The sequence below is a fragment of the Acomys minous genome (assembly GCF_964271855.1).
Source record: "Acomys minous genome assembly, chromosome: 12".
Taxonomy (NCBI): domain Eukaryota; kingdom Metazoa; phylum Chordata; class Mammalia; order Rodentia; family Muridae; genus Acomys; species Acomys minous.
In genome coordinates this window covers 21,112,545-21,130,549 of record NC_140493.1, presented here as the reverse complement: position 1 = coordinate 21,130,549, position 18,005 = coordinate 21,112,545, and the positions used below count along the sequence as shown (strand labels likewise).

At 50.6% G+C, this 18,005-nt stretch overlaps 1 protein-coding gene and 1 long non-coding RNA gene across 2 annotated transcripts; both read left to right on the top strand.

Annotated features, from left to right (window-relative positions):
- The first annotated feature begins 2,896 nt into the window (after positions 1–2,896).
- Positions 2,897–6,203, top strand: MCHR1 (melanin concentrating hormone receptor 1). The gene is made up of 2 exons (XM_084750342.1): positions 2,897–3,100; positions 4,355–6,203. The coding sequence occupies exons 1-2, from the start codon at positions 3,019–3,021 to the stop codon at positions 5,332–5,334; spliced, it is 1,062 nt and encodes a 353-aa protein (XP_084606468.1). The 5' UTR covers positions 2,897–3,018; the 3' UTR covers positions 5,335–6,203.
- Positions 6,204–13,945: 7,742 nt separating this feature from the next.
- LOC311578339 lies at positions 13,946–16,652 on the top strand. Its single transcript, XR_014772846.1, has 3 exons — positions 13,946–14,220; positions 14,941–15,125; positions 16,497–16,652. It is a non-coding gene; the product is annotated as an uncharacterized lncRNA (long non-coding RNA).
- Positions 16,653–18,005: the final 1,353 nt, after the last annotated feature.

Here is an 18,005-nt window from a genome sequence, read left to right as displayed (position 1 = left end):
TGGACGTAGCCTGAGGGAATAAGGAGAGAGCAACTATCTGTGACCTTCACCCCATATTGAGCAAAGATACACCCCAAGGAGCACTAGCTGTCTTTACTTTCTAGGTGGACTACAGATGGACATTTTGGGGTTCCTGCATCCTAAGTTGGAGCAGAAATATAGAACATCCTGGACAGATGGGGAAAGGGGCACAGGCAGGTCCGAGACGCTAGCTGTACTGAGCCACAAAAAAAAAAGACAGACACCTGCACTCTGTGGGGGCTGAGGAGAGTGGTTGCTGCAGAAATGGTGGGCATATGAGTTGGGAGTAGCTGGAAGGATCTAAAAAGATGCCTGTGGGTGTCCAGTAGACATGGCCAGACCTAAAACAGTCTCTATGAGATGCTTCTGGAATCTTCGTCACATTCTCCACTTCTAGTTTTGGCTGCCGCTGTAATGGACCATTGAATGATCTCAGTTCATCTTGTGCCAATCAGCGTCTTGCCTTGTGTTCCAGACTTCTGTGACCCATTGGAGACTTTTGGGTCTAGTATAAACAGTCCAGATGGGCAGGTTCAGTGTCCCAGAAGTCTCAACCAATTGGAACAAGAATCAATATAAAACCAGCTTTCTGTACTTCAGATGCGAGTGCGTGTGTGCGTGCATATGAGAGTACTTGAGTGCCTGCGTGGGTTTGTGGGTGTGTGCATGCATGCACACGTGGGTGTATGCCCATGCATGGGTTTGTGGGTGTGGGCGTGCATGCACGCATGGGTGTATGCCTATGCGTGGGTTTGTGGGTGTGGGCGTGCATGCACACATGAGTGTATGCCCATACATGGGTTTGTGGGTGTGTGCAGGCATGCACACATGGGTGTATGCCCATGCATGGGTTTGTGGGTGTGTGCAGGCATGCACACATGGGTGTATGCCCATGCATGGGTTTGTGGGTGTGGGTGTGCATGCACGCCTGGGTGTATGCCCATGCATGGGTTTGTGGGTGTGTGCAGGCATGCACACATGGGTGTATGCCCATGCATGGGTTTGTGGGTGTGAGTGTGCATGCACGCCTGGGTGTATGCCCATGCGTGGGTTTGTGGGTGTGTGCGTGCATGCATGAGTGAAGCTGAGGACTGACCCCGGGGTCTTATGCATACCACACAATATGCTGTACCATTCATTTAACCAAACCCTCTGCCCTCTTCGAGGTTCTGACATGGAGCTCCCACAGTTGGCGGCAACACCCTCAGTCACAGTCCCCACCGACTCAGTATGACTCCTCACTCCTCCTACTTCCTTACTCCTGCTCCTTAGACTCGCTCAAGGAGCAAAATTCCACACACAAGCCTGAACCTAAGACTTGGTTTTCAGAGGAAGCCAAACAAGGCTCACTAACTGGGGACTAAGTTTTCAAATGCATGAGCCTATGGGAGACATTTTCATCCAAAACACCGCAGTATTCCCTCCACTAACACTGCAAGGGACATGTGGGAGTTGTGGGGCGGGGTGGCGGGGGGGGGGGGAGTATCACAAAGTTGGGGGACACCACCAGAAATGCATTAACCATTCCACTGGACCACTGGACCTATGGCTAAGCTCTCATCTGATTCTCTCTCTCTCTGTATGTGTGTGTGTGTGTGTGTGTGTGTGTGTGTGTGTGTGTGTGTGTGTGTGAGAGAGAGAGGGGGGGGAGGGAGGGAGGGAGGGAGGTGAGAGGCAGAGACAGACAGACAGACAGACAGACAAGGAGGAGGAGGGCTAAGCCCTGATGTTTTCATCTTCCTGCGCCCATCCCCTAAGTGCTAGGATCAGCGGCATATACCACATCCGGTTTATGAGTGCATGGCATGAACCCCAGGGCTTTGAGCCCAGGAGACAAGCACTCTACCAACTGCACCCCGGCCCCAGCCCTCATCTGCCCTTAGTAAGTTCTTCGTGCTGGTGGAGCAAGGGGCCAACAGAGACAACTTAGCCTGATAGGCAACAACATTAGCGCGCTGATATCCGGTGGCGCAAAGGAGGAGTGTGGCTGCACCTCAGGGGAGCTATAGGGAGGTTTCTTAGCGCTTCTGTGCCCATTAATAAGGGTTAACAGGCACCTACGACAGCCCGAGGACTCGGACTCTGTATATGGTTCTGGTATTGGTGACAGCGTTTGACTGAGTCTCCTGGAGCGTCAGCAGGAATCGCTGTAGACCATTCTCTGAGGCCTGTGCACTCTGAGGCAGCCGTCCATTGCTAATCTGAGTGGGCTTACTCTTATGCTCTGATAATTGTCTCAGAGAGTCCCAGACAAAACCTCAGAGCATTAGAAAATAAAACCACCATGGCTGGTCCAGACTGATCCTATGTAGAGGGAGGCTCGTTTCTCTGCACCCCAGCCTCTGACTATTGCCGCCATGGAAAGCCCGGAACCACCTCTGCCCACCAGGCAAAGGCTAGCTATCACCAAGCCAAGGGGATGTTTGGAAGTTACAGGGCACAAGAAAGCTTTATGGTGACCTCCAGCATGTTTGGGGAACAAGGGTGCTTCAGTCTAAACCTCTGAGTCCTCAGCACTGGGAACGGTACCCCTGGCTCTTGCCACGTGGTCCAGCCACCTCAAGGCTTCCCCGCCCCCCTTCCCTTTGAGAAGACCTGGATGGTCACGCCAGGCAAGCGGTAGCCCCCGTGAGCTCAGGAGACAGCCTCAGGAGCCAGTGAGAAGGCAGGCTCCTCCGTATGGGGCTGCTTGAGCTTAGCTGCTGGCTCTTCAGGCAGTTAGGGGTGGGAGCCGCAGCCGGCACGGAAGAGGTTAACGTGCATCTGCCTCCGAATGTTAATGTGTCTAGGTGATGTCAGTGGGAGCTGGGAAGGAGGGAGTGGGGCGAGCAGTTGGGCTCAAAGGCAGCAGAGGCTGCCAGCTGGTAGAGGAAGACCCTTTTCTGGACTGCGGGGCTCGCGCCCGGGACAAGGCGGTGGCGGGTGCTGGAGGCTGCCGCAGCCTGCGTGGGTGGACGGGCGCTCAACTCCAAGCAGCAGGCGACCTGCACCGGCTGCATGGATCTGCAAGCCTTGCTGCTGTCCACTGGCCCCAATGCCAGCAACATCTCCGATGGCCGGGAGAATCTCACATTGGCCGGTAAGTTAGAGTCCTCCCTCCTCCGGGATGGGTGTGGAAAATGGGAAGGTTTCACCTCTGGAGCCAAACTGCCTAGGAAACTTTATCTTACAGTTCTCGGCGATAAGATCTGCAGTCTGCTTTGCCTGGAGGGGAAGGGGAGAGGAGGGGACACCAGCTAGGACAGAAGGGGCAGAGGCACATCTAGAAAAAACAAGGGCTGGTGATGAGGCGTGAGGCAGGCAGGGAAGGCTTGCTGATGAGTCCCAAATATGCTTTGCAGGGGAGAAAAAAAAAAGGCTGAAAAGGCAAGCAAGGGAGCGGGGCGGTAGCATGTGGAAGCCGCTTTGAATCACCCTACCCTGGGCTCAATCCTCTGGCCTCGCACTGGGGTAATGGGGTCTGAGTGGTCCTAGCTGTCCTCTGGCAAAGGCTGCTGGGAGCAAAAGACTTCACAGGGCGTGAGAGGATTAACTTTTCTGGTGAATTAAGCTTCTTGACATTTGCAGAACTGCAATGCCCTGAAATTCTAGCTTTGAAGAAAGGAAGGAAGAGAAAGAGGTTTGTGTGGAGAAAATTCTCAAGCTTCTGGGGTGTAACGTGGTTTCAGTCTCAACCCTACTGGGGAAGCCCAGACTCAGGAGACATGGCCCAAGGAAATCCCTGACTGAAAAGCCTGGAGAGGGGCAGGGCTGTTGAGCCTGAAGCATGCTCCACACCCATGGTGACAGTCACTTTTCTGATATGCCTAGGAACCTGTATAAAACCTTCAGCCAGCTCTCTCTGGAAAGATGAGGCTGCAAATAAGGAAAACCAACCTCTGTGTGTGTGTGTGTGTCTGTCTCTGTCTCTGTCTCTGTCTCTGTCTCTCTCTCTCTTGCTCTCTCTCTGTCTCTCTCTCTCCTCTCTCTCTCATGTCCTTCAAGCTTTTTTTGACAAGGTTTTCTGGTGAATATCCCAAGGATGTGAAATTGTTCTCAGCAGAAATCTTGAGTCCTGGCCCTCTGAGTAAATCGATGAAACAAATGGGGTCCTTTGAGTAACAGGTGGGCCTAGAAAATTCCGTAAGAGTCGCTAAGGACCAGTGGAGGAGGTTAAGGGTCAGAATTAACAATAGCATGGGGAGGAAAGATGATGGGAGATGATTCCAGATGCCTAATGACCTCACGCTGAAATACAGAGGCCTGAGAGACCAGCGAGCGGGAGTGCCACCAGATGTCAGGTTGTCAGTTTCTAAACTGTAGGGCAGGTCACACATGCTCTTTCTGTCCTCAGGGTCACCTCCTCGAACAGGGAGTGTCTCCTATATCAACATCATTATGCCTTCGGTGTTTGGTACCATCTGTCTCCTGGGCATTGTGGGAAACTCCACAGTCATCTTCGCCGTGGTGAAGAAGTCCAAGCTACACTGGTGCAGCAACGTCCCTGACATCTTCATCATCAACCTGTCTGTGGTGGATCTGCTCTTCCTTCTGGGCATGCCTTTCATGATCCACCAGCTCATGGGCAACGGGGTCTGGCACTTCGGGGAAACCATGTGTACCCTCATCACAGCCATGGATGCCAACAGTCAGTTCACCAGCACCTACATCCTGACTGCCATGGCCATCGACCGCTATTTGGCCACCGTCCACCCCATCTCCTCCACCAAATTTCGGAAGCCCTCCATGGCCACCCTGGTGATCTGCCTCCTGTGGGCTCTGTCTTTCATCAGCATCACCCCCGTGTGGCTCTATGCCAGGCTCATCCCCTTCCCGGGGGGTGCTGTAGGCTGTGGCATCCGCTTGCCAAACCCAGACACTGACCTCTACTGGTTCACTCTGTACCAGTTTTTCCTGGCCTTTGCCCTGCCCTTTGTGGTCATCACTGCTGCATACGTGAAAATACTGCAGCGCATGACGTCTTCGGTGGCCCCAGCCTCTCAACGTAGCATCCGGCTCCGGACAAAGAGAGTGACCCGCACGGCCATTGCCATCTGTCTGGTCTTCTTTGTGTGCTGGGCACCATATTACATACTGCAGCTGACCCAGTTGTCCATCAGCCGCCCGACCCTCACGTTTGTGTACTTGTACAATGCGGCCATCAGCTTGGGCTACGCCAACAGCTGCCTCAATCCCTTTGTGTACATAGTACTCTGCGAGACCTTCCGGAAACGCCTGGTCTTGTCGGTGAAGCCTGCAGCCCAGGCGCAGCTTCGCACGGTCAGCAATGCCCAGACTGCCGATGAGGAGAGGACAGAAAGCAAAGGCACCTGACAACTCCCCCCCCCCCCCCCGTCACCCCCCTTGTCACCGCCAAGTCAGGTCACCGCCTCAAACCATGGGGAGAGATGCTGAGATAAACCTGAGGCCACCCCGGGAGAATGCATGGAGGCTGGAGAGTGGAGGCCTTGTAGCAACCACATCCCATGGGGCCCACAAATTGCTAGGGAGGCTTGCAGCCAGGGTTTTGGGGGGGGGACCTCAGAAACCCCCTTGGCAGATCCGAAGCTAAGGAAGAAGAAAATCATGGTTTGACGGGTTCCCGGGGTCTCTCTACCTGTAAGCTCACATATGTCTTTTTCCTAAGAGAAGAGGGTGAAGGTGCCTAACTGGGTTTGTGTAAAACTAGGCAGGGCTAGGAACTGGACAACTAGGGCTACACTGTGAGGCCGGCAAGCCGAGCACTGCCTCCCATCTCTCATCGGTGTGATAGAAGGCAGCCTTTCTCCCCAGCTGGTGGATCATTTCTGAAGCATGCCGCCTAGGCTCCAGCATCCTGTGTGGGTTTCCCTCTCTCTAGGGGACGCGTGTTTATATTGGGGTGGGGCTCTGAGCCCACAAAAGAGCCCAATGTGTCGAAAGATCCAATCAATGAGAATGACAAGGCAACCTAGGGTGGATATGGATCTTAAAACTAATTTTTAAAAAATGAGGGCAAGGGGCTTTCACAGAGATGGGGACATTCTCCTCACGGGCACAGATGTGAGTCTATGGCTGGTCTGGGGTGAACATCCATGTGTTCTGCATGTGCAGAGGTCACTCTGGTGCCTGATACGTTGGCATCGTCTTTCTGCTTGAGCCTTCCACTCCCAAATCAAAATGAAATAAAGGTAAATCCCCATCACGTCATTCTGGAAGCTCCTGCGTAATTGCTTGTGCTTTGGGGTGGGGGTGGGGGTAACTACTATACAAGGAAAGAGGGGTCACTTGGCTAGGGTATTTGGTTTTTTTGTTTTTTGGGGTTTTTTTTTTTTTTGGTTTTTCGAGACAGGGTTTCTCTGTGTAGCCTTGGCTGTGTGTATTTGGATCTTGTTTGGGGCTGCAGGGTTTTTTGTTTGTTTGTTTGTTTGTTTTAGGGAGCCTGAAGTAAGGGATTTGTTAGTGACATTAAACAGAATTACTGCAAATTCATTTGCGTGCAGGGCCTGCTGCTGTTCAGCATCCTGGTCTGGGCCTCAGCACCCTGGCTTGGACTCCTCTTGTCACCAATGCTGGTCCCCCAGGCTCCCAAGTTCCACCCTTTTGTGACTCCCCCAGACCCTCCCTACCCCCCACCCTCCTGCCTCATGCTGAGTCACCAGCTGCAAGACTGGCTCTTGGGGGGGAAGTTTGAGCTAGTCTCTGCTTGCTGCGGCTGATCTGCTGGGCACTTTAAAAGCAGATAGATGACAGACCGCTCAGGCCGCTGGGAGGCAGTCATGGCTGCTGCTTCTCCTCCGCTTCTGTCATCATGAGAGGGCAGGAAGCTGGAGGTGGCGGTGTGCTGCTGCTCGGCAGCTGTTAATGAGATAAGCGGGAGCAAGTTGTCCAGAGGCATCGTGGAGGCCCGTGGTTCTCGTCTTGCAGGCCGCGTCCCACTGCAAAGTTGCGGCAGTAGCCACTCAGAATTCTTCCAGGCCTCTTCCCTGGGTGTGGGGAGTCAGCCTCCTCCTTGGTAGCAGCATTCCCTGATTTGAGGTTAGCTCGCCACCCTCCTCTGGCTCCCATAGGCTACGCTTCAAGTGTAGTTTAGGAGCTACTAGAAAGAGAAGAGCACTCTCGGGGAAAGCGGATGATGTGGTGCAGAGGTGTAACCCAGCCACCAGGGAGGCTGAGAGCGCAAGGCCAGAGGGCCAGCCGCATAGCACAAGTCTGATTCCCCCAGAACCCACACAGGTGGGAGAGAGAAAAGCTGACTCCACAAAGTTGTCCTCCACGCCCCACACCCACACCGCACCAATAATAATAAAGTTTAAAGAATAAAAGAGTTCATCTGTGAATGGGAGACGGCGGGGGGGTGGGGGGGGGGCGGCGTTGGAAAGAAAAGGAAGAGCCGGAAGACAGGGGGAAACACTAGGAAATTCTATCTTTAGTACTTGATGTGGTCGTTGCACCATGAACTCATTGCAGCTTATGGTTCACAAGATCCCAGATCCCGCAACATTCCAGCAGGTGCATTAACAAGAGGAGAGGGCATGAAGAAGGGAGAGAGACATAGTGCTTGGGGTGCCTGGGGGGATGGGAGGGAGAGTTTGGGGGTGCATATGATCAAGGTGCATTGCTTACATGTATGAAATTGTCACACACAAAAAAAGATTATTCTATTTTTAAAAAGGAGTATAAGGCCCACCCTGGCCCTCAAGAACCCTGTCTAAGGAGAAAAAGGGTCTTAAGGAAGCCTCAAAGCAAATCTAAGGAGAAGCAACTCCCACTCACAAGTGCAGAGGGAGGCTCCCCTCTACCTAGCTTCTGAAGAGGTTTGTTTCCCAGGGCCTCCATGCCCACAGCCCTCCAAGGGAGCTGGGAACCCGGCGAGATGGCCTCCCTGAGGAATGCATGTGACCAAGCCAACAGCTACCAATGGGAGCGACCTCAGAAGCTCCAAGGAAGGGCTTTCCTTTCTCTGGCTGTTAATGTAACAGTGGAGAGACTAAAAAGGAAGCCAAGTACGCTGAGCTCTGAGAGTGAGTGGGTGAGGATGCAAACGGGAGGGAGAGGGCAGAAGAAGGGGAGGGATGTGGGATCAGGGCACGGCACAGAGGAGGGTGTCAGGAAGGCTGAGAGAGGTGGGAGACCATATTGGGAGTGTGGAGACTACCACCCGCAGTTATCTTCTTGGCCTCCTCAGGAGCCTGGGCAGCTCCTGAGAGGTCGTCGGGTATGAGTGAGCACAGGCAGCAGGGTGTGGTGCACATTACCTAGAATCCCAGCATTTAGGAGGCCGAGGCAGGAGATGATGAGGTCAGCCTGGGCTACAATAGTAAGGCTTTGCACAAAAAGTAAGAGGAAGAGAAAGGGAAAAGAGGAGGAAGAGGAGGAGGAGGAGAAGGGAGAGGGAAAAACAGGTACCATGTGCAGAAGCCAGGATTAGGTTGTAGGGCATCTTGCGGACAGCGGGGAATGGAGGGTCCAGGAAGGCTATCGGGCAGGTTGCAGGAATGAACGGGCATACCTTTCCTCAGGACTTGGCCAGCCGGGCTGGGCACTGAAAAGTGCAGAGGGTTCAAGAAACGTGAAGAGTCTGCAGTTGACCTCTTTGCTTCTTCTTCTCTTCTTCACTTCCCACATCTACCAGCTAGCTAGTCACCTCCCAGACCCCAGAGAACTTTCTACATCCTTCTGTAACTCTCCCCAACTGTGAGGCCCAACTTCCTGAAATTCTGTGGTGGAAGAATTCCACAGCCAAGCTTATGACCTCACTGGAGCTCACAGGTACAAAAGACCACCCGGAGGGCGCTCTGCACAGGAACCTCGGGCAGCTAGAGCACCTAGCAACGGGGTTGGCAGCTAACTTTTGCTTTGTGCGTCGTTTCTAATTGTGTTAGTGTGTGTGTGTGTGTGTGTGTGTGTTCCTGTGTGGAGGTCTTGAGGACAACACTCAGTAGTTGGTTCTCTCTGTTCACCATGGGTTCTGGGACTCGAACTTTGGCCATCAGGCTTGTGTGGCAAGCTCCTTTACCCAATGAACCAACTTTCTTGCCCCTTTCATTTGTGGTTTTTTTGTTTGTTTGTTTGTTTGTTTGTTTGTTGAGACAAGGTTTCTCTGTGTAGCCTTGGCTGTCCTGGACTCACTTTGTAGACCAGGCTGGCCTCGAACTCACAGAGATCCACCTGCCTCTGCCTCCCGGAGTGCTGGGATAACAGGCATAAGCCACCACACCCAGCTTTTTTGTTGTTGTTGTTGTTACTGTTTTATTTTCTTGTTTTTTATTTTCAGGGTGTTTTGGTTGGTTGGTTGGTTGGTTTTGGTTTTTCAAGACAAGGTTTCTCTGTCTGTCTGTCCTGGAATTCTATCTGTAGACCAGGCTAGCCTCCAAATCAGAGTTCCACCTGCCTCTGCCTCTGCCTCCCAAGTGCTGGGATTAAAGGAATGTGGCCACAACTACCCGGTTTACTTTGACCATTTTGTTTTAAAGGTTTTTTTGAGACAGGGTTTCTCTGTGTAGCCTTGGCTGTCCTGGGCTCACTTTGTAGTCCAGGCTGGCCTGGAACTCACAGTGATCCACCTGCCTCTGCCTCCCGAGAGCTGGGGTTAAAGGCATGTGCCACCAAGCCTGCTACTTTGACCATTTTCAAGTGTACAGTTTGGTATAATTGAGTGCACGCACACTACTATGCGGCCACTACCACCATCCACACATACTCAGAACATTCATCATCCTAAACTAAAGCTCCAGCTAAATACTAACTCATGGGCAGCGACTCAGACAAGAAGGTGCTTGCTGTGCCAGCATGAAGACCTGAGTTTGAGCCTCAAATCTGTGTAAAAGGCTGGGTGCAGCGGTGCACACCTGCAGCCCTAATGCTGGGGAGGCAGAGACAGGAGGGTCCCTGTGGCTCACTGGCCAGCCTAATTAGTTTAGCCTAATTAGTGAGCTCCAGGCCAATGAGAGATTCTGTCTCCAAACCCATAACAGTGAGATGGCTTAGTAGGTAAGGGTGCTTTCTACACACAGAAATAATAACTGTAAGCACAAAAAAGATAAAAATGCACAAGCATGAACATGTCCTGATGAACAGCACTGTTTGTCCCCTGGCTTCTGCCTGCACCCACATACACACATGCATGTGCACACATGCACACACACACATGCATGCACATGCATGCACGCACACAGAATAACTACAACCTCATCGTTCCCTGCTGCCCCCAGCTCCTGCCAATCACCATTCTATTTCCTATAACTATGACTACTCAAAGTAGCCTCTACAACTGGGCGGTGGTGGGGCACTCCTGTAATCCCAGCACTTGGGAGGCAGAGGCAGGCAGAGCTCTGCGAGTTCGAGGCCAGCCTGGTCTACAGAATGAGTTCCAAGACTGCCAAATCAAACTAAACCAAACTAAACCAAAGCAAGCAAGCAAACAAACAAACAAACAAAAAGATCAAAATAGCCTCTACAGATGGAACTACATGCTATTCGTCCATAGTTTGCAACCAGCTCCTTTCTCTTAGTGTGTTGTCTTTAAAGTCCACGGATATTGCTGTAGATGTCAGCTCCCGTAAGCTGAAGGCTGTTCTCCTGTATGGACTTACCACACTGTGTGTATCTACGCTGACTGATGGGCACTCGGATGTCATCGTCATTTGTCTATCGTGGTTAGACAACGCTGCTGTCAACACAGCTGGGTTAAGTGTTGGAGTTTGGGCTCTGGGTTCCCTCAGGCAGACAACCAGAAGTGAAACCGAGGGATGGTACAGCAGGGCTGTGTTTAGCATTTTGAAGGCCCTGCCAAACTACTTCCTACAGCAGCTGCATCCTTTTACATTCTCACGAGCGACACACAAGGGATCCAGTTCTCCACACCCTTACACCTGCTTTGTTTTTTTCTCCTCCTCTCTTCTTTGTTAGGGTTTTGTTGTTGCTGTTTTTGGTTTTTGGTTTTTGGTTTTTCGAGACAGGGTTTCTCTGTGTAGCCTTGGCTGTCCTGGATTCACTTTGTAGACCAGGCTGGCCTCGAACTCACAGCGATCAGCCTGCCTCTGCCTCCCGAGTGCTGGGATTACAGACGTGCGCCACCACGCCCGGCTCTTCTCCTCTTAAATGAAATTAACTCAAATAGGCGTGGATCAATCTCTGCCACCTCATCATTAGCGGCGTTGGGCATATTTTCATCTACTCAGTCTTCATTTGCGTAGAATTTCTTTGGAGAAATTGTCTTCAATTCCTTTGTCCATTTTTTTTTAATTGGGTTGTTCTTTTGTTATTGTTAGGATGATATTTTACTCAATTCAAATTAGTAATAATTGGTTCTGGGTGCCTTGTTACCAGGAAAAAATAGATTAAAAAAAAAAAAGCAAACTAAATTCTTTCTCCTCTGCAGTTTAATGAAATTCTTGCCCTTTTAACAAAATTGAGTAGTGCCTGCCAGATGACTCAGAGGGTAAAGGCGCCCTCCGTCAAGCTTGCTGAGCTGGGTTCTATCTTGAAGGAAGGAGAGAACCTCCGCCTGCGCGCTGTCCTCTGACCCTACTGTGTGCCATGGCATGCCAGCACCTCTGAGATGCATGCACACACATAAATGCATAAACACAATAAATATTTTAAAACAGTCTTAAGATTCGGGGAGATGGTTCAGTTAGCACAAAGCCTGCGTTTGAATCCCAGCAACCATGTAAAAAGCTGGGTGTGGCCGTGCAAAGTATAGTCCTGAAGATAGACAAGCAGGCTGCTAGGGCTTCCTGCTCAGCCAGCTGAGCCTAATCATGGAGCCCGGGTCCCAGTGAGACACTGTCTCAAAAACAAAACATCATCATTAACAACAAAAATCCAAGGCAATAGTTCTCAAGGAAGATATCTGAGGTTTCCCTCCAGCCTTCACACATACTTACATACATGCAACTGGCACATTACACACATACGTTCACATACACAACCCTTGCACTAATTGAGCCTATGGCTGGAGAACCACAAATTTCCCCCAAACTACTTTCTCCTCCGTGGTGGTGGTTTGAATAAGAATGGCCCCCAGAGGCGGGCGTGGTGGCACACACCTTTAATCCTAGCACTCAGGGGGCTGGAGAGATGGCTCAGAGGTTAAGAGCACCGGCTGTTCTCCCAAAGGTCCTGAGTTCAATTCCCAGAAACCACACGGTGGCTCACAACCATGCCATCTTCTGGTGGGCAGGTGCACAGGTAGGCAGAACATTGTATATACAAATAAACAAATAAATCTTTAATAATAAAAAGAAATCCTAGCACTCAGGAGGCAGAGGCAGGCCTGGTCAACAAAGCGAGTACAGGACAGCCAAGGCTACACAGAGAAAGCCTGTCTTGAAAAAAAAAAAAAAAAAAAAAAAGGCCGCCATAGGCTCATATATTTGAATACTTATTGTGAATGGCTATTTGAGAAAGACTAAGGGATATGGTCTTGTTGGAGTGGGTGTGGCCTTATCAGAGGAAGTGTGTCACTGGGAGTGGGTTTTGAGATTTTAAAAGCCCATATCAGGCCTAGGGTGTCACTCTCTCAGCCTACAGATCACAGATCACGGTGCGGCTCCTAGCTGCCTCTCCAGCACCATGCTTGTGTGCCACCACGCCAGCTGCTGCCGTGCTCCCTGCCATGATAATGGACTAAGCCCCCGAAACTGTGAGCCAGCCCCCAATGAAATGCTTTCTTGTGTATGAGCTGCCTTGGCCATGATGTCTCTTCACAGCAACAGAACAGTGACTAGGACAGAAGTTGGTACCAGGAGTGAGGTCAGCAACTACGACAGCCTCCAGACGGGCGTGGTGGCACATGCCTATTAATCCCAGCACTCGGGAGGCAGAGGCAGGCGAATCACTGTGAGCTCGAGGCCAGCATGGTCTACAAAGCAAGTCTAGGAGAGCCAAGGCTACACAGAGAAACCCTGTCTCAAAAAACAAAAACAAAACAAACAAAAAGAGTGGTGGGTGGCTTTCCCAGGTGCCCACCCAGCCCTCACTCTCAAAGGCCCGAGGAGGGCAGAACTTCCAACTGGCCTGGGACGGGGTGGGTAAGCCTCTCAGTTATCTGCAGTGCTACCTCCTGAGAGGGGAAGATGGATGGTGTCACCTTATCGATGAACAATGGCAAGACCCCAGGGTGAGAGCGGGCAAGTCAGATGGCTGAGTGGCCAAAGTGCCTGTCACACAAGTCCGACAACCTGAGTTCAATTCCCAGAACCCACAGTGGGAGGAGAGAGACGACGCCAACAAATTGTCCTCTGACTTCCGCATATGCACTGTGGCACATATCTGCACCTGCATTCACTGACAAACACCGCACGCGCGCGCGCGCGCACACACACACACACACACACACACACACACACACACACCAAAGCTTAATAAAAACACATTTTATTTTATTTTACTTTTTGGGTTTTTTCAGGGTTTCTCTGTGTAGCCTTGGTTGTTCTAGACTCCCTTTGTAGACCAGGCTGGTCTGAAATTTACGCTGATCTGCCTGCCTCTGTCTCCTGAGTGCTGGGATTAAAGGCCTGTACCGCCAGGCCCGGCTTAAAAACACATCTTTTTTTTTTTTTTTTGAGACAGGGTTTCTCTGTGTAGCCTTACCTATCCTGGACTTGATTTGTAGACCAGGCTGGCCTTGAACTCACAGTGATCCACCTGCCTCTGCCTCCCAAGTGCTAGGATTAAAGGCGTGCGCCACCAGGCCCGGCCCTAAAAACACATCTTAAAAGAGAATGTGTGTAACTTCTTTTCTTTCTTTGTAGGGGTGTTCTTTGAGACGGGGCCTCACTATGCAGCTATATTTGGGCTGAAACTCACTCTGTAGACCATGCTGGTCTCAAACTCACAGAATCTTCCTGCCTCTACCTCCTGAGTGTTGGGATTAAAGGTTTGTGTTAGGGGTTGGTCTGGTGTATTTTAATGTTAATTAATGGTCCCCAAGATCTGGTCTCTGCTCAGAGGACACAGTCTCACTTATGCCTGTCCCTGCTGTGTAAGCCTTGCTCCACCTAATTTAAAGCTGATTGGTTATCAAAAAATGCTGAAGCTTGGGATTTGGCAGAGGAAAGGGAGGTGGAGTCTGGGGTTTGCATGCTGGAGTCCAGGGACCATGAAGAAAGCGAGAGAAAGGGGAAGCAAAGACAAGACCGGGGGAGAAGAAAACGGACCGGCACTGTGAGCTAGCATGGGAAAGGAGCATATGGCCGGATCAGCGTGGATGGAGGAGACGGAGAGCATTACCAAGTATTTCTGGATTTCTGGATGGGAGGCAGCCCAATTAGAAAGTAGAACAGTTGCCTGGGTAGGTGGGGTGGGGCGGGGCTTGGGAGGTGAAAGACAGCTTAGGAGGTAATGTGTCCTGCCCCAGGTAAAGGCTATTCTATAAAATACAACAGGCATCTGTGTCTTTATTTGATTATAATAGCAGGTTAGAAAACACCTCCATAATAACTATAAGCCTAATAATAAACATTTATTAGGTATACCATTTAAATTAACCACAACAGGTGTGTACCAGCATCTCCAGCCCACCAATAACCTAACGTTTAAAGACTTCTGTGGTTGTTATTTAGGTTGCACAAAACCAATTTAAGCCCCCAGCTTGGGAGAGGAGGGCTGCAGGTAGGCCAGTCCCTTCTCAGAAACCCTTATGGATGTTCATGGCCAGGTCCCTGTGTGTCACCTACCAACCGTGGCTCAAGTGACCCTCTGTGGTGTCACTGCCTCTCCAAGCAGCTCCTGCTCTCTGCACAGATGGCCTCAGCCTGAGGCGACCAACACTAACTCAAGCCTGAGGGAAGGGGAAGGAGTGAGGTACCCCCCCCTTAGGAAGGTCGGGAGCTGGAACCTGCAGTGGGGAGGTTCTTCCTGGCCTCTCCTGCCAGGCCCAGCCAGCTGCCCTGCTTCTAAGTCCCAACACTGCACCTGAGCCCTTTTCTTACTTCCCTTCTCTTCCCAAGCCAGGGCCTCCCAATCTCTCTTCTGGCCAAGCTGGTGCGATCCTACAGTGCAACACAACAGGAAAACTGGCTCGTGCCAAGGAAGACACCCTTTCTTACTCCAGGGCAGGGCTAAGTATTTCTCTGAGCCACCCTGGAGAAGGGGAGGCGGGAAACACCATCCCATCATCCTGCCCCCTGCAATCACAGGTACAGAAAGATTTTCTCTTTTTTTTTTTTTTTTTTTTGTAATATTGGACAACCAAACCCAGAACCTTGTGCATGCTAGGCAAGTAAGTGCTCTACCACAGAGCCACATTCCCAGCTCAGATGTATTTTCTTTTTGTTTTACATAATCCAACTTTAAAATTTATAGATTTAGGGTTGGCGAGATGGCTCGGTGGTTAAGAGCACTCACTCACTGATCTTCTAAAGGTCCTGAGTTCAATTCCCAGCACCCACATAGCATCTCACAACTGTCTGATGCCCTCTTCTGGTGTATGGATGTAAATGCAGATAAAGTACTCATGCTTAAAATACATAAATAAATTTTTATTTTTATTTGTATTTTCGAGACAGGGTTTCTCTGTGTAGCCTTGACTTTCCTGAACTCACATTGTAGACCAGGGAGATCTGCCTGCCTCTGCCTCCCAAGTGCTGGGATTAAAGGCGTCTGCCTGGCCATAAATAAATCTTTAAATAAATAAATAAATAAATTTATAGATTTATTTTAAAATGTTGGACTTCTGTTGCTGTGACAAAATACCTAAAAATAATCAACTTAATTGAAGGAAAGGTTTGTTTTAGCTCCTGGTTGCTGCCATGGTCACTTAGCCCTGTCATTTCAGGACTGTAAGGAGACAGAACACAGCGGTGGAATGCTTGCCTCATGGTGATGGGAAAGCAAAGACAGAGAGGCAGGAATACCCTGCCAAGGCCACGCTCTGCTGACAGAACTTCTCATTAGGCCCCAGTACCTCTCAGGAGTGTTGCCTCCTGGAAAGCCAGCTTCTGGCCTGTCTCCATTTGTAAAGGCGCTCGCTGGCAAGTTTCACAACCTGCGTTCAATACCAGAAACACACAGGGTAGCAGAGAACCAGGGGCCCACAAAGTTTCCTCTAACCTCCTGACATGCGCTGTGGTAGCATGAACTACATATACATATACATATACATATAACGATAAATAAATGTTAACAAAATTATCTATTTGACAGGACTGGGGAAGATGGTCCCCAGCACTACATTTATACTAGGAGAATTTGGCCACCTGTCTAATTCCAGCACTAGGGAGTCAGAGATGGGGTCCCCAGCACAATCTTGCTAGCTTAGACTAGGGGAGTCAGAAAGTTCTGGATTCACATGAGACTGCAGCTCAGTATATAACGTGGAAAGTGACTGAAGGAGACACATACATGGCTGGCTTCCACACACATGTGCGTCCCAACCTGTACATACACAGGCATCCACACACACATGAATGCATGTGAGAGCAGGCGCACAAATACCGTAGCATTCTTGTGGCAGTCAGGAGACAACCCCCTAAGACTTGGTTCTTTTCCTTCCACCATGTTTGTTCAAGGGACTGGACTCAAGTTGTCAGCCAACGCCATTACCTGCTGAGCCACCTCACTGGCAGCCTTCCCAGTCTCTTGACCTCAAATGAATTCATCATCTCTGGATCCATTGTGAAACCTCAAGCCGCATCAGGAGATGATTAATCTTGCTGTGTCATGTATCTTGGATGGTCTCTTGTGAGTTATTTATTGCCCTGTCTCTCCATTGTGAGCTGTAGGTAGAAGGGCCGATTTCTCCGTACTTGCGGCCCCCCCTTCCCTCTCCCCCCCTTCCCTCCCCCAGCTCTTGCACAGTACTTTGAACACACAGGCACTTGGTACAGAAGGGTGGGCTGTGTGACGGTGAACACTCCTCACTAGAAGTGGACACTGATTGTTTTGACTGAGAAGCCCTCTACCTTTTCTGGGAACTGTTTACTGTCTCCCTTCCCATCCCCTCCACCCCCTCCACCCCCTTGGCCCTGAGGTTAGGAAGGAAGCTTTGCTGTAACCCACACCCCCCCACACACACACAGCATTCCCCACCCCCGCTCTGTTCCTTTACTTCTGAGTTCCAGAAAGGAACACACAGTCTCACTAAGTTCTTGGAAGGGATCAGCAGTTATGACAAACATTTGTTGAGTGTGTGCCAGGGACTGCTCCGAATGCTGCATAAACATTGTGTTCGAGTTCGTTAATTCCCTTCAAGGCAGGTAGTATTATTTTGTTCTGAAACACGGGCTTACGCGGTCCAGGCTGGCCTTGAATTCACCACGTCACTAAGGATCCTGAGCCTCTCACTTCCACTTCTTGGGTGCAGGGATTACAGGTGGATCTCCACGTGAGTTACTCACGTGCATTCCTGCTTCCACCCAAGCCTAGACTCTGGGAAACGGGGCCCTCTGATTGGCTAGCATTGGTCACATGTTCACCACAGTGGACCATTTCATTGACCCCAAAGTATGTGCGTGGTGTGTGATTTATGTGGTGAGAGCTCTGAGTGTGTGTGTGTGTGTGTGTGTGTGTGTGTGTGTGTGTGTGTGTGTGTGTAAGAGAGAGGGAGAGAGAGAGAGAGAGAGAGAGAGAGAGAGAGAGAGCGCTATGTGCCTATGTGAAATGAATATGGAGTGTGATGTGGTATGTGTTTATCTGGGACATGCATATTCATGAGAGATGAGGTGCTTTTTTAAAAAATCTTTCTGTGTATGCATCCATATGTCTAAGTGCTGGTGCACAGAGGTATGTGTGGGGTGGTCAGAGGACAGCCTTGCTTGCCAGTCCTTACATTCCAACGTGTTTGACTTGAGCCTCTTTCTCTTTGGCCGCTATGTACACCAGGCTAGCTGGACCTCAAATTTCCTGTCTCTGCTTCCAGTTTTACCTGAGAACACTAGAACCACAGATGCATACTGCTAAGCCGGATTTCTGTGGGGACTGGGGATTCGAACTCAGATCCTCATGCTTTACCAACAGAACCATCTCTCCTGCTCCTTCTGGTACATATATGTGTGTGTGTGTGTGTGTGTGTGTGTGTG